This window comes from Tigriopus californicus, chromosome 7 (assembly GCF_007210705.1).
Source record: "Tigriopus californicus strain San Diego chromosome 7, Tcal_SD_v2.1, whole genome shotgun sequence".
In the NCBI taxonomy this organism is placed as follows: Eukaryota; Metazoa; Arthropoda; class Copepoda; order Harpacticoida; family Harpacticidae; genus Tigriopus; species Tigriopus californicus.
In genome coordinates, this window is record NC_081446.1 from 5520183 (window position 1) to 5533175 (window position 12993).

Below are 12993 nucleotides of genomic sequence, written 5' to 3' on the forward strand. Positions count from 1 at the left end.
TGGTGTGGAACAAATTGAGACAGAATTGGCGACGAGAGTGCGATTCCAATACTGAGCACCTCAAGTGTAATGGAACGAAAAACAATTGAATAATAAATATTCATGATCGAAGGGGGTAGGGGGAGATTCTCTGACATCGTTTAAAAAACCTTTTTTTTGCCAAGACCTGGTTGTTGATTACGTATTTCTCGAAGAACTAGAACTGCACATGATCTGAAATGATGTGTCGCAAAAACCCATTTCAGCCTTTTTCGTGTATTATCCGCACAAGCATGACCTTTATGCCTTAGGTATACCCACATTTCATCATTGAGAAAGTTCATCATTGAAGTGTGGGACAAACCTCCAAATCTGATGCTATGTTGTTGCATTTACTGCTTATTCGCATTTTCCACTTTAAATGCAGAACTCCATAAGCGTCAGTCTTGTGAATGCTCGATTACTCCAAGTTTTAGTATTGAGGCAATGTTCCCTGGACGGACAAACAAGAACCTTTAAGGATACCCGAACTCTTGCTTGCACAATGGTGCTCGCCATCATGCGGGATATCAGTGGGTAGTTTGAGAACTGAGGACTAGTCTCTCGTTGTTCCTGGTTTGTTCGTCCATGTTCTTCCCGATTCTAGTGAAATCGTGTGGAAAATATTTTGGCCACAAACTTGACTCCATCCTACTCATGCCAGGACAGAAGGGGGAGTTGGAAAGTTTCGTCCTCGGGATTTTTTCATTCACTTTATTCCATGTCCAGTGGCTTTGGAACACAGCCCCATCTCAAAGTTTTTCCTTCTTGACATCGCCGAGTGGTGTTGGTTGGTCTCAAACCACCCGTGAATCCAGACCCTGGACACAATGAAATTTATGCGGCCATTCAGTTGATCTCCAAGGGGTTCCAATGCACCAAAACCAACTGGGCAAAGGCGGACGGGAGGCGGACGTGGAGGGAAGGTCCAAAAAATCTTGGAAATCCACTGGGCTTTTCTAGGCTCAACCCTTTGGAAGCTCGCCTTGCCAGAAATGAAAATCAATGATGCTCTTCTCTCGCTCTCTCTTTCACCAATGCCCTACATACAGATTCATGCATGCTTAGAAGTGGTCTTTGTCCCCTGTTCTTCTGTGGGAGAGACACCGTCTCCTTTATTCATTGAGATTGAAACCAGAGGTTTTCAGAATTTGAAGACATCTCTGCTTCTTGTGGTCGGCAAGATGGTGGTGGTTGGTGGTGGTGGTGAAACAGGAACAGAAACCTAAGAGAGATGCCAAATCTTCATGACCATAAAAGAGATCAAGAGGCGAAATGGAAGAAGAGAGGCCGGAAACGTCTTAGATATAAGGACAGGAAACTGTTCCATGCTTGGCCAAGATCCAGGAAGAGACCAAATTTAAGTGACAACCTAGCTTGAGGTAGAACATTTCCACAAATTTCCATTCTGTTCCTCTTTTCAGATGCGAAACACTCAAAAACAGAAAAAAGACTCCGCCCCCTTCGTTTTGGGTGCTCACTGACCAACCAACAGTTTTGGGCCCCGCCAACTCGAAGCTCTCCTCTTTGCAACTAAGAACTTGCAGAACTTTGGGGTTCTACGGTCATTTAAAGGAGAGAAAAAAATATCCCCATGTAGTTGATGCAATGTTCAGATATCGGTGTTGTACCAAGGATGTAATAGAAGATGTCGGCCGTCGGATTTCAAACAAATGATCCTGGGGTGTTCCATCTCAAGCGTAAAAAATGTCCCTTCACTCGCCATCAAGACATTTCGAGCGATTTCCATCCTGGTCCAGGCACCAAACCGGGGAACAANATGCGAAACACTCAAAAACAGAAAAAAGACTCCGCCCCCTTCGTTTTGGGTGCTCACTGACCAACCAACAGTTTTGGGTCCCGCCAACTCGAAGCTCCCCTCTTTGCAACTAAGAACTTGCAGAACTTTGGGGTTCTACGGTCATTTAAAGGAGAGAAAAACATATCCCCATGTAGTTGAGGCAATGCTCAGATATCGGTGTTGTACCAAGGATGTAATAGAAGATGTCGACCGTCGGATTTCAAACAAATGATCCTGGTGTGTTCCATCTCAAGCGTAAAAAATGTCCCTTCACTCGCCATCAAGACATTTCGAGCGATTTCCATCCTGGTCCAGGCACCAAACCGGGGAACAAATGTTGTTTCGGAGTGAATAGGAGATGGTGGTGGTGTTAGTAGTAGCCAAAAGCAGTGGCAAGAAGCAAACCAGCAATCCTGATGGGAGGACATGGAACCAGAGACAAGTGCAATTTCCGAAATGGAACAACTGGGAACTCACCCATGCATACATGAGGGACATTTGCTATCTCTTCTCTGTTCTGGTCGACCATCTTCCTCCACCCGAAGATCTCCTTCGCTTCCTTCATCATGCCCCCCCCCTCCCCCTTGCCGTAGTGGTTGATAGAGGTTGTCCCCTGGCTGGTCTGCTCTGTCCTCAACCTCCAACATTGAGTAGGTTTGGAGGTGGTTATGGTCGTGGATGGTTTGCTGCTTCTCGCATTTCCCCAAGAGTGTGTAAATGATCAGACATTTTTCCAGTTGCCTGACTGATCTACTGTACGTGGAACCCACGAGGAGCCACCAGGAAGCCTCATGGGTGCATGAGCTGGAACAGGGAAACGCGAGGTTACGGATTGCTGGCTGCCCATCTTCCTCCTCCTCCTCCATCTCCTCCTCCTACTTCTCCTCCTTGTTCCACTCCTATTCTTCCTCGTTACTCCTACCCACCACCGGTTTGAGACAGGAGAAAAAAGACCCCTGCGCGACCAACGATTTTATTTCTTTTCACCCAATGATTTTCTATTCCCAAGGAGACCCGTCCCCATCACTGAGTGTGTGCGTGGGCTTGATTCGAAGGAAAATTGTTCTCATTTATTGAGATGTTTCTCAGTGGATGGAATGCTAATGGTCGTTCTGAAATAAACTCAACTGGGAACATCTGATGCGACTCTCCGGTATATGAAATGAGGTGACTACTATGTTGATTGCCTAATCATTCTAGATTGCGCTGAAGATCACCAAATATTCAAACTCTTTGAAGTTGATGATTACTGATGAATTTATTTGATTTCATTTTCGTTTCAACTGCAACATCCATAAATTAAAAAAGGGATGATTAGCATTCAGCTTTGAGTATACTATCAATTTCTTGTCCATTTACATTTCGTCTTCGTGGTAAATTACTACTTATATATGGTGTCTGTAAACTTATGTGATCAACTTGGGTTTGTATAAAAAAGTCCGCAGATCGAGGGTACGGTTGTATTTGGGGTTGTTAAGGTCGGATGGTTGAGCCTCGCCCGGCCAGCAAAGCCTGCCATCACATCAGGTCTTTACTTTATTCGTATCCGTATCAACTTGGTTCTCGTCTGTCGGGGAGAAGAACTTAACTAGAGACGTCCGGTCTCCACATATTGATGACTTAAAAACGTAGAAAAATAGTTTCGATAATCATCGGCCTGGCAGCATGGCCGCACAAATACTAGTGACTCTCTTTGACATTCCAAAATTTAATACGTATAATTTATTTTTCAATTCACCTATTTTAGAGGCCAAAATAGGTAGTTGAAAGAAATATCTTTTTGTAAAGGTATAGCTTTAACCTTCATGGTTTTTGTCAGGTAGACGTCTCACTGAATGCACTATTTTGATTTTCCTCCGAACGATGGCGTGGTAGGGCACCTATGTGAAAGAACATAGGTGCCGTCCTTGCTGCTACGCCATCTATACTCGCACAAAGAAACCTCCATGATTCAGGGTTGTTCATGGGTCTTAAGCAACTACTTGGTGTAAGTATTAAAAAAATATTATTATTATTCATTGCGACAGATTTGTCAGTGGAATATTGGTAGATTTACAGGTTTACATGATGACATTTGTTCCCTACCATGGTGTCTTCTCTATGGAAGCTTTGGATTAGGCAAGGGCTCTTAGTTATTCTTTATGTAAAGGACGGTCCTTAAGATTTGAAAAATCCACTTTTTTTCAAGTCTGCAATCAACAAACTTAAGGCTTCGCCCGGCTCAACCACATTCGATTACTATATGTACACTTTAGCTGGGATATAGTTTCAAAAGGGCTTTGACCATTTCTTTTTAGCATGAATCAACTATAAGCGGCGCTCCTTTGTCCAAGAGGGGAAAATTCATCCCTCCATTTGACCTTTTCAAAACATCAAATGGCCTTAGTCGTATTTTTTGTTTTTGATAAACAAAGATATATTGTCAGGGTTATTGGATGCTTACATATATGTTGCACATGTCTGGCCAATAAGATATGGTTCCTGGCCCAGCTTTATCAAACATACCTCAACAAAAGATAGTCAATGGATCGAACCATGCTACATCCTAAGATGAAAGTTACTTGTTCTTTACTTACTTGTTACTTTGTTACCACTGCCCTCAATTTGATGTTTCGCAATTGGCAATAAGTTACTTCGTTGCACAATTAGTATATGCACGTTTCATTATTTATCTGCCCAAAACAGTTGGAAACATTGGGGTGTTTTTTTTCAGATAGCGTGTTTTAAATTGTTTTAAAAGGTGAGAGAAACCCTTTTAATCGGGAAAAGTCGGATTTCCCTTCGGCTTCTCGCAATAAAGAGGGTTTTTTTAAAAGAGTTTTTTTTATCTTGGTCAATTATGAATTCATGCATTAAGGCTCAATCTTTTAGAGCAAAGAAATAACTGAGAAATGATTCAACTGATGCCCTATAGTGCGATCATTTCTGACTCCTCCGCTTTAAGTAGAATGGGCTCAGGTGTCCAAGATTTATATCAAAATGAGTTTCAGAGAGATCAATTCGGATTTAGATGTAGAAAATTACAGCTTTTATTCAAGTTTTCGAGTGTATCTTATTCAACTGGATGTTGGATCAGATACTCCTTCAGAGCGGCACAAAGTTTTGTGATTCCGTTCTTTAATTGCTCACACTGGTAAAAAGCAAAACTAATCCGAAGAGCATTGGTGATGGGTCCGGACTCTAATTTCCCGCATCTCACGCTAGGAAGCACGCCCACTTGGTACTTGGATTGGCAGAACTGGACAAAGCTCTCCGAGTTCCACGCACTGGGACCATTCACCCAAATAAAGTACCCGCCCTTGGGTTTGACCGAGCAGAATCCCGCCGGCAACTCTTTGTCAAAGACCTCATAAATGGTGTGGATGCGCTGGAAATACTCCTTCCGAAGGAACTCCAAATGCTTCTTTTGATATCCCAAAGTGATGGCCGAGGCCACCACGCCCGCCATGACGTTATTCATGGAGCCTCCACTGTCAATGATGCCGGTATCCTTGAGTCGATCTCGGATTTCCCGACAGCACTCGATCCACCCGATTCGGAAACCGGGTCCCAGAATCTTGGAGAAGGAGCCATTGGAAATAACGTGACCCTTGTAGTCGGGATCCGACTTATCATCATAAGCATACAATCGCTTGGGTGATTGAGAGCCCTCTCCATAGTGAAGGAGGTTGTAGACATCATCGCAAAACACGAGCACATCGTACTTCCGAGCCAATTGGATCACTCGCTTTGAGCGCTCGGGGGAGAAAACCACGCCCGTTGGATTATGGAACGTCGGGATGGTATAATACATGGCCCAAAATTTTCCCGCTGGGACTTCCGAGCGTTGGGCGTACTCTCTGGCCATGAGCTTTTCCAGCTCGTCTGTATCCACTCCGGTTCCATCTTTGGCCATGGACACAGCCACGGGCTTATGTCCCAGATCTTTCTCCACAATGGACAACGCGATGAAGTAGGATGGGCACTCCATGAAAACAACGCCTTTACCCGGAGGCAGGAGCGCCGTGGCTGCCAGCCAAAGTCCTACAGTGGCTCCAGGGGTCAGGAGCAAGTCCATTCGATCCACGGGGCTCTGGTACTCCTCGGTGAGGAACTCGGTGAGGACCTCAAGGAACGGCTTGTAACCCGCTCGAGGACCATACTCAAAAATAGCTCCATTGCCACTGGCAGAATCCAAAGCAGCATGTTGTGCTCGGTGAATTGAGGATTTCTCAAATATTTCCACCACCCGCTTCAAAGTGAAGGCTCCGGGGGCACCAATGACGAGACTGACATCGTCATTCTTGAGCTTCTGATCGAAGAGAGTATCGTCGTCTTCCATGATGTCAGATCACAACACGGGAAAGCCACACTCATAGACTTTTGGGCCAATGAGCTGACTTCAAATGTGCTGTTCCACTCCCACGTGATGTTTTAATACATCTGAGATGAGCACGTACGTCCAGGTACAAACGAGAAACGAGCACAATCATATGGTAACACTACTAGCGACTTCTCTTGCACATGTCCTCCCTTCATCCTGGTGCATGCACTGAGTGCATTGTGTACGGTGTCTGTAATACATTCACAGGCCAAATACGGCAGATGGCGTTGGTTATGGCCTAGAGGTCAGAGAACATATCATACGGGACGGACCGGTTTTCATACTTCTGAATGACTGAGGCATGCCAACATGACCTTGCAGTGTGTAATGTGTATATCGAAGAATCATTCGCCTTATGCAACACGTTGTCTCTGTCTCTCTTTCTCTCGTTCCTGCCGAAGAAAAGGCTTTGTCCGAGAAAATCCTCATCCCCTTGGCCATAATGTTGGTCTCCGTTTCTCCATTGAGCACCTCCTTACATGCGATCTCAGTGAGCAGCGAACGGGCTGGAAGTCCCTCTTGCCTCCATTTTATAGGACGTTTTACAGCCCTGGTAATATTTTATGCAATATGATGGGAAATGGTCATATTCTGCAATGGTCTGGAATTATTCTCCACCATCCCTCCCTGGCAGCCAGCCACCCACCCAAACAGGACAGCCACCACCAACTCCATCATCATGGGCACGGCCTCTCCAAAGCCCTAAAACTCCCTCTCCTCCTAGTTCATAAGGGATTTAGTCCAATGGACTTCTGACTGCCATCGTCTTGGTCCTTTCGTTGGTTCGTTGGTTGGTTCGTTGGCTCGGTCCTTGATGGGGCACTTGGAGGGGACCAAACAGATAATACGATGGCTTCTCCGGTGGCTCGTGCCACTTTTGCGACTCCACGGAACGGACTCGACGTATGTGGGAGCTAGTAGCTACATAGCTGGACGTCGACGTTTTGGACTTCCAAAGCTGGTATCATCAATTTTGATTTGCCAAACGACCTCATTTCGGGTTCCATTGGTTCACATTGCCCCCACGGTTAGCTTTTGGATCGGTAGGTTCTCGTTTAGGCGAGTTCTAGTGGCAAGCCAGCAAGCACCACGATCAAAAGGCCAGCACGACGACAATTGCAATTTACCACGGACCAAATGGAATGGATGGCACAGTGCGTGTGTACGTGTACTTGCAACGATTTCGAATGGGATGGCTACCACATTTGATCAAATTCCCTTCCCTCTGATCCCTTTTTTTTGCACGAGTTTTCATTCATCGACTGATGGTGCTTTCCTATCCATCTTGCCCACTCACGGGAGGAGAAATTTGAAGCTTTTTGTTTTTCAGAAGCCTCTCTCTCCCCCTGTGCGTGTCTCAAACACTCTCACACTCACCATGTCGTATTTGGGAAGCCACTGTGATGCATCACACGACTTGAGTTATGACTCCGGTAATCATCAATGAGAATAAGAGCAAGACGACAACATCAACAACAACAACAACAACACCAACGAAGGGTTTGAAAGAGACAAGAACAGACACGACGAAACCGATGGAATAGGAGCCCACCTAGCTTTTACCGACTTTATATGCAAACAGAGCGAGAACAAGCCTTTGCCATCATAAAACCAGGAATGGCCAGTGTTCCACAAAGAGGCAGCATGGTCCCAAAGCGACGAGATTTAAATACTGATTTGTAGGATGATGAAATCGTTGGCATAAATGAGGACGAAAAGTCAGTCACATTTGACGATGTCGCTCTGTAGGCAGCGTGTGTTGAAAAATGATTGCTTTTTGGGTGTCATCACTTCCTTCGAAGAAAATGATAGATGAAGACGGAAAACCCTTTTGTCTTCCAAAATAATTACACTTCTATGAAAGGGCAACTAACACCACCAGGCTGTCTTCCCACTGAACGGAAGGTACAGCGTTCCACGGACCTTCCAAGCCCATTGAGCGTCATAGTTTGAAAGCAGAATGGCCCCTCGTCTTCTTGATATCCACATATTTCAACCAACCGACCAACCATCTGAGCAACCAACGCAGTTACGGTGTCCAAGTCTGTGACTAAAGTGGTGCCTTCTCATTGTCAACTAATTCCAATAGGGTGTTTCAAGGGGTTGTAATTCTCCACCCTAAAAGAGTTTGATGGTGGGAAATCAAAATCCAGACCCTGAGGGAGTAGTGCGCGCACTTGAAATAATTCAGGAAGCTTCTTTTAATGAGCCCACCGCTCGTCATGGAGGCATAAAAAAGAGCCCGCTTGCCTGGTGACACTTTGAAATTAATTCAATTCTACCCCACCATGTTTTACAGGAGGAACCACTGGTAATCGGGACCTCAATGATGGGTAACCAACTCTTTTAGCCTCATCCCAGTTACACCTCAAGCTAAAAAACGGATCCAAAGTTTGATCCGATCTCGAATAGGCTTATTTTCCTAAGATAGTGGCGATTTCGATCTATGAGCTCTCCTTTCTCACCCTGAAGCCTCAATCATACCGTTGTTGTCTCAAACTGAAACTCTGATGGGGCTCAGTTTGAAACCAACTAAGCCCACATCTCTTGTTCACATCCCTGGGAAGAAGGAGAGAAATGGCTTAGCATGGTTTAATTCCATGGCAGGTGATGGAAGCAGTCTCGTCCGGACAGTTGAATTCCCATACTACCATCCCAATCCCCACCACCGACCATCGACCCATCCATACCACGGCACCCCTCGGGTAATGTGAGTTCGTAAGAGAGAGAGAGAGAGAGAACCAGAGAAAGAAAGATGATTTCAAAATCCTTTATTCAAGTCATTTCAATCGTGGAATTTGATCAAATACGTCCGAGCGATTACGACCCGAGGTGTCGGGGGTCCCGAGAATACCAGATCCGTACTCTGAGTGCTATGTCTACGTTTGGCTTGGAGTGTTTATGAAAGAAAAATGATAATGAGTTCCTCATGTATTGTTGCAATGCACCGACGTCGACGGGGTTTGAATCAATTCGACCGACCCAAGGGCCAGGCAGCAGCAGCTTATCGCTCCTACTTCATACCATGATGGTTGGTGAGATAGGGGTGTGTGAAAATTTCAACCCGTTCAAATCATTGCCCAAGCACAAAGGTTCGTAGATAAATATGGAAATCTCCCTGTTTCAATCATACCCAATATACCGATGGGAGGGAGCCATCGAGCAAGTTAGTGGGGATACTCCTATTTGGAACGCGAGGAGTTCTGAGCGTCTGTTCAATTTCACTTCAAAAACCTTGAAGCAAATTTCAAAGGATGACTTTGATATAGTCAGCATGACGGTCATCCAAGCCTCTTCCCGACAACCCTTTCCTCGTCAGACGCTGTTGTTGTAATTGAAGTAATGGTAGTCGTCGTCGTCGTCATCATCATCATCATCATCATCGTCGTCGTCATCATCGCTTGTTCGTTTCTTCAAAGTTCGAACCCTTTGGACCCCCTTTTCTCCACCAGGAGGTCTTTCTCTCTCATTCTTTCTTTTCAAGGGAAATCACTTTGATGACTCGACAGACGTCCAATTACTATTAACGAACTATCTTGGCAAGACGCCGTCCTCGTCTTCGTCTTTGGGACTGCCTTCGTCGAAAATACGACCCCTGTGATGTCCTCCTCAGCCTACTGCCTCTTCTTCTTTGGCATTGGGACAAGCCCGTGAAATGCTGCTATCGCTTCAATAGTATTACATACAAGGGACTGTCCCCAATTTAACGACGGCCGTCATTTGTGAACGCGCAGATTCGATGGTAGTAGCAGTAGTTGTAGACTCTTGGAGAAAATGGACCAAGGGGTCCGACTAACTCACTCACTCAGCTCAGTGAGACCCTCTTTTCTCGGTCTCTTTCTCCAACTCACGCTCCGTCAGAGGAGGAAGAGTGGAGGAAGAGTGAAGGAAGAGTGAAGGAACGTCCGTCCGTCGTCAGCGAAGAGTGACTTGAGAAGTTTGAACCCTTTGATTTCGAGACAGGACGTTAGCGCCAACCCAAAGTCCATTGGATAATCGTTGTTGTCTGCTTCACTGACCCAACCCCAATTTGGTAATGCCATCAAAATGGGTGATATGATTCATAAGAGTTGTGTAGTGAGGTCCTTTTATTTGACCAGAATTGAGGCCCTGATAACGCACAGAAATGGTTGTTAGATTTAATGAGATTGAAGCGATGCTGCGCGAGAGCGACTGTATTCCAAGCGTTATTGATTCACAAGGACCTTCCTTCCATCGGATGGCCAAAGGGTGGAGAGGTGTGGTAATGAATCCCCGAGTGGAACCAAAGACTCTTGAAACAGTTTTGTGATGACGAAGTTAAATGACGACTTGATGACTTGACAATTCCGGCGAGTCGGAAAAATCTCGGCATAGAAATTATGACGAGGCGAGTCCTGAGTTCAAATGCATGGAAAATGGACTAAATTTCCTCTTTTTCATTGATAGGGCTAGTATTTTCCACCAAGCGGGTTCCTTTCACGTAGCAGAGACCTGTAAAGAAGAAACAAGTCGAAATCAAACCCATGTCAATGTCTCAGAGGTAAAGTTCATTTCCTTGAAATTGGCGGCGTGCCATGAATCAAGTGTTGAAAGGAAATAAATTCTTCATAAAATACTGTCTTTCACCCCCTTCTCCATTCACCCAGTACAGAAGTGTAGTAGGCTGTGCACCAACCAACTCCAAGTCCCACTCCCACTCAATAGAACAGGCAATAAATTCGGTATTACTCATGCATGATTGGCCACTTCAAAATTATCTCTCCATTCAGTAAAGTCTCTCTGCAGCCCGCTATTGCCCATTGCAGTGAAGCCAGAAGAGTAGCTAACCGATCTCTTCCCCTCCCTCCCCCATTTTCCCTCCCATTTTCTCATTTTCTGGACGCTCAGGCTCTATCTCACATCTCTTAACTCCTTGATCCCTTTGTCATGTCACTCCCCGGTTGAAGATAGCCCTGCTTGGCCAGAACAGCCACATTTTTGCTCAGAGCCCTCCGATTTCCCCCGTTTAGAAACACAGGGGTCGTCGTCGGTCTTCTCGCCTCCGGCGTGGCTGCCAACTGGATAGTGCTGACAAAGCAATGTCCACTCTTCGTCTCTCTCTCGACTCAGCTTCTAACTTTCCCCATGGCTATCTTCTACTGCCGATGGTCTTCTGGTTGTTCCCCCCCCCACTCTGGTTGGGAACGTCAGAACAACTGGCCACTATGAAAAGAGAGGGGGAAAAGAGAATGAAAAGCCTTAGTCATTGGAGCTAAGGCAGCACTCGCCTCGGTCGTTGGTCGGCCGATCCGGGTCAGAAAAGAGTTTGGCCAATCCGAAAGCTTGTCGCAGGAGACCAGCGGTCAATCGGGCACAACTGAGCACAGGGGCACTCACTCTTCTTTCACTTCAGCCTCCGGGCACTATTTACGCATCACGTCATTGGAGGGTCTTGGAAAACAGACATTGATCTGGCTCGATGGCATTTAATGCTATGGTATGTTTGTCTCTTCCATTGGCTTAGTCTAAGTTTTAGGTTAAAAACGTGATAACAAGTTGAAATGTTATATGCCCTTACTATGAATTGTTGACCCCCTGTTTTGGCGAGATTCACTCCAAACATTTCTGTTGAAGGGGTTTGTATGCATTTGGGGACCAGATTCCCTCGGGGGAAATGGCCAGTCTTTATTGGAATAAACCGGGGAATAGATAAGGGAAGGCGATTTCAACTTTAAGGAAGCAAGCATGACTAAATGATCTTGAGTTCTTGTCGTTTGTAGTTGGAAATATTTGGAACCAACAATAGCACTCCATCGCTTTGGAATCATACACTTTTCTATGGCAGTTTGTAAAAACGAGGAAAAAGCTTCCCGTGAAAATCGAGGTAAGGTATGAAATTATCTGAGTTAATGAATGAACTGGTATTCTCATGGGTCATGCCCTCAATCATGGAAGCAAGGATAAACTTGCCTTCGAGCCAGAGAAGTTTGCCAGATCAGACTTGAAAAGTTGTGCCGCCATCTATGTCGTCCTTTGACCACGTAACTATCCTCTCTAACTTTGGGAAATCCCCAGGCGCAATTTGAGCTCAAGGCCCCTCACGATTTCCATCTAAAGAAAGACGATTACGGAATTATGTGAAAGTCGGTGGTCTTATTTCCCAGCATATCTGCCACTCACACAACACAAAAAAGAAGAAGTGCCTTTATCCACATCTAGGGCTTTGAAATAAAGTGTTTCACGGGCTTAAAGAACATCGAGGTACAAGTTGGAATGGGCAGATAAAAAATTGCCCTGTCATTCTCACTCTCCCTTCTTTTCTTGAGCAGAAAGAATCTTAGCTTGACCATACATGTGCATTGACCTGGTGTGCCATTGCTTCACTGTGACCGATTAAGGTGCTGCGTTTCGGTTCTGAAATGGCGACTCTAACGAGCTGTCTTTTTGATACTTGGATGCGCTTTATGTTTCATTCGAAAATCGTGGTGTCTAAACAAGTTTTGAATTCCTGACATGTCCGAAGAAGTATGGGATCCATTTGCCTTTTGGCATCCAGAACTAGCCCGAAACCCACGTCACTGCTGGACCGAAATGTCCATTTTGCCTTGGAAGGAACATGGTCCGAATTTCCATTTAAATTTTAGAACACGCCAACCAGAACGTTGGTCCCCCTTTTCCTCAGTTCTCCGTTTTCCAATTCGAGGAAAGGGACCAACATGGTGAGAAATAGCTTGCGTGTTAATCTACGCTGTGTACGTGCGTATGCTCAAATCTCGGCTATGAGGTCGCTAAAGATGCAATTCTAATTCTATGTCGTGAAAAGAGCACTTGAAAACCTTCAATCATTTGT

At 45.3% G+C, this 12993-nt stretch overlaps 1 protein-coding gene across 1 annotated transcript; it reads right to left on the reverse strand.

Moving 5' to 3' along the window:
- Positions 1–4824: 4824 nt before the first annotated feature.
- On the reverse strand, positions 4825–6374 carry LOC131884314 (uncharacterized). Its single transcript, XM_059232052.1, has one exon. The coding sequence runs from the start codon at positions 6138–6140 to the stop codon at positions 4872–4874; it is 1269 nt and encodes a 422-aa protein (XP_059088035.1). The 5' UTR covers positions 6141–6374; the 3' UTR covers positions 4825–4871.
- Between the last annotated feature and the right edge of the window lie 6619 nt (positions 6375–12993).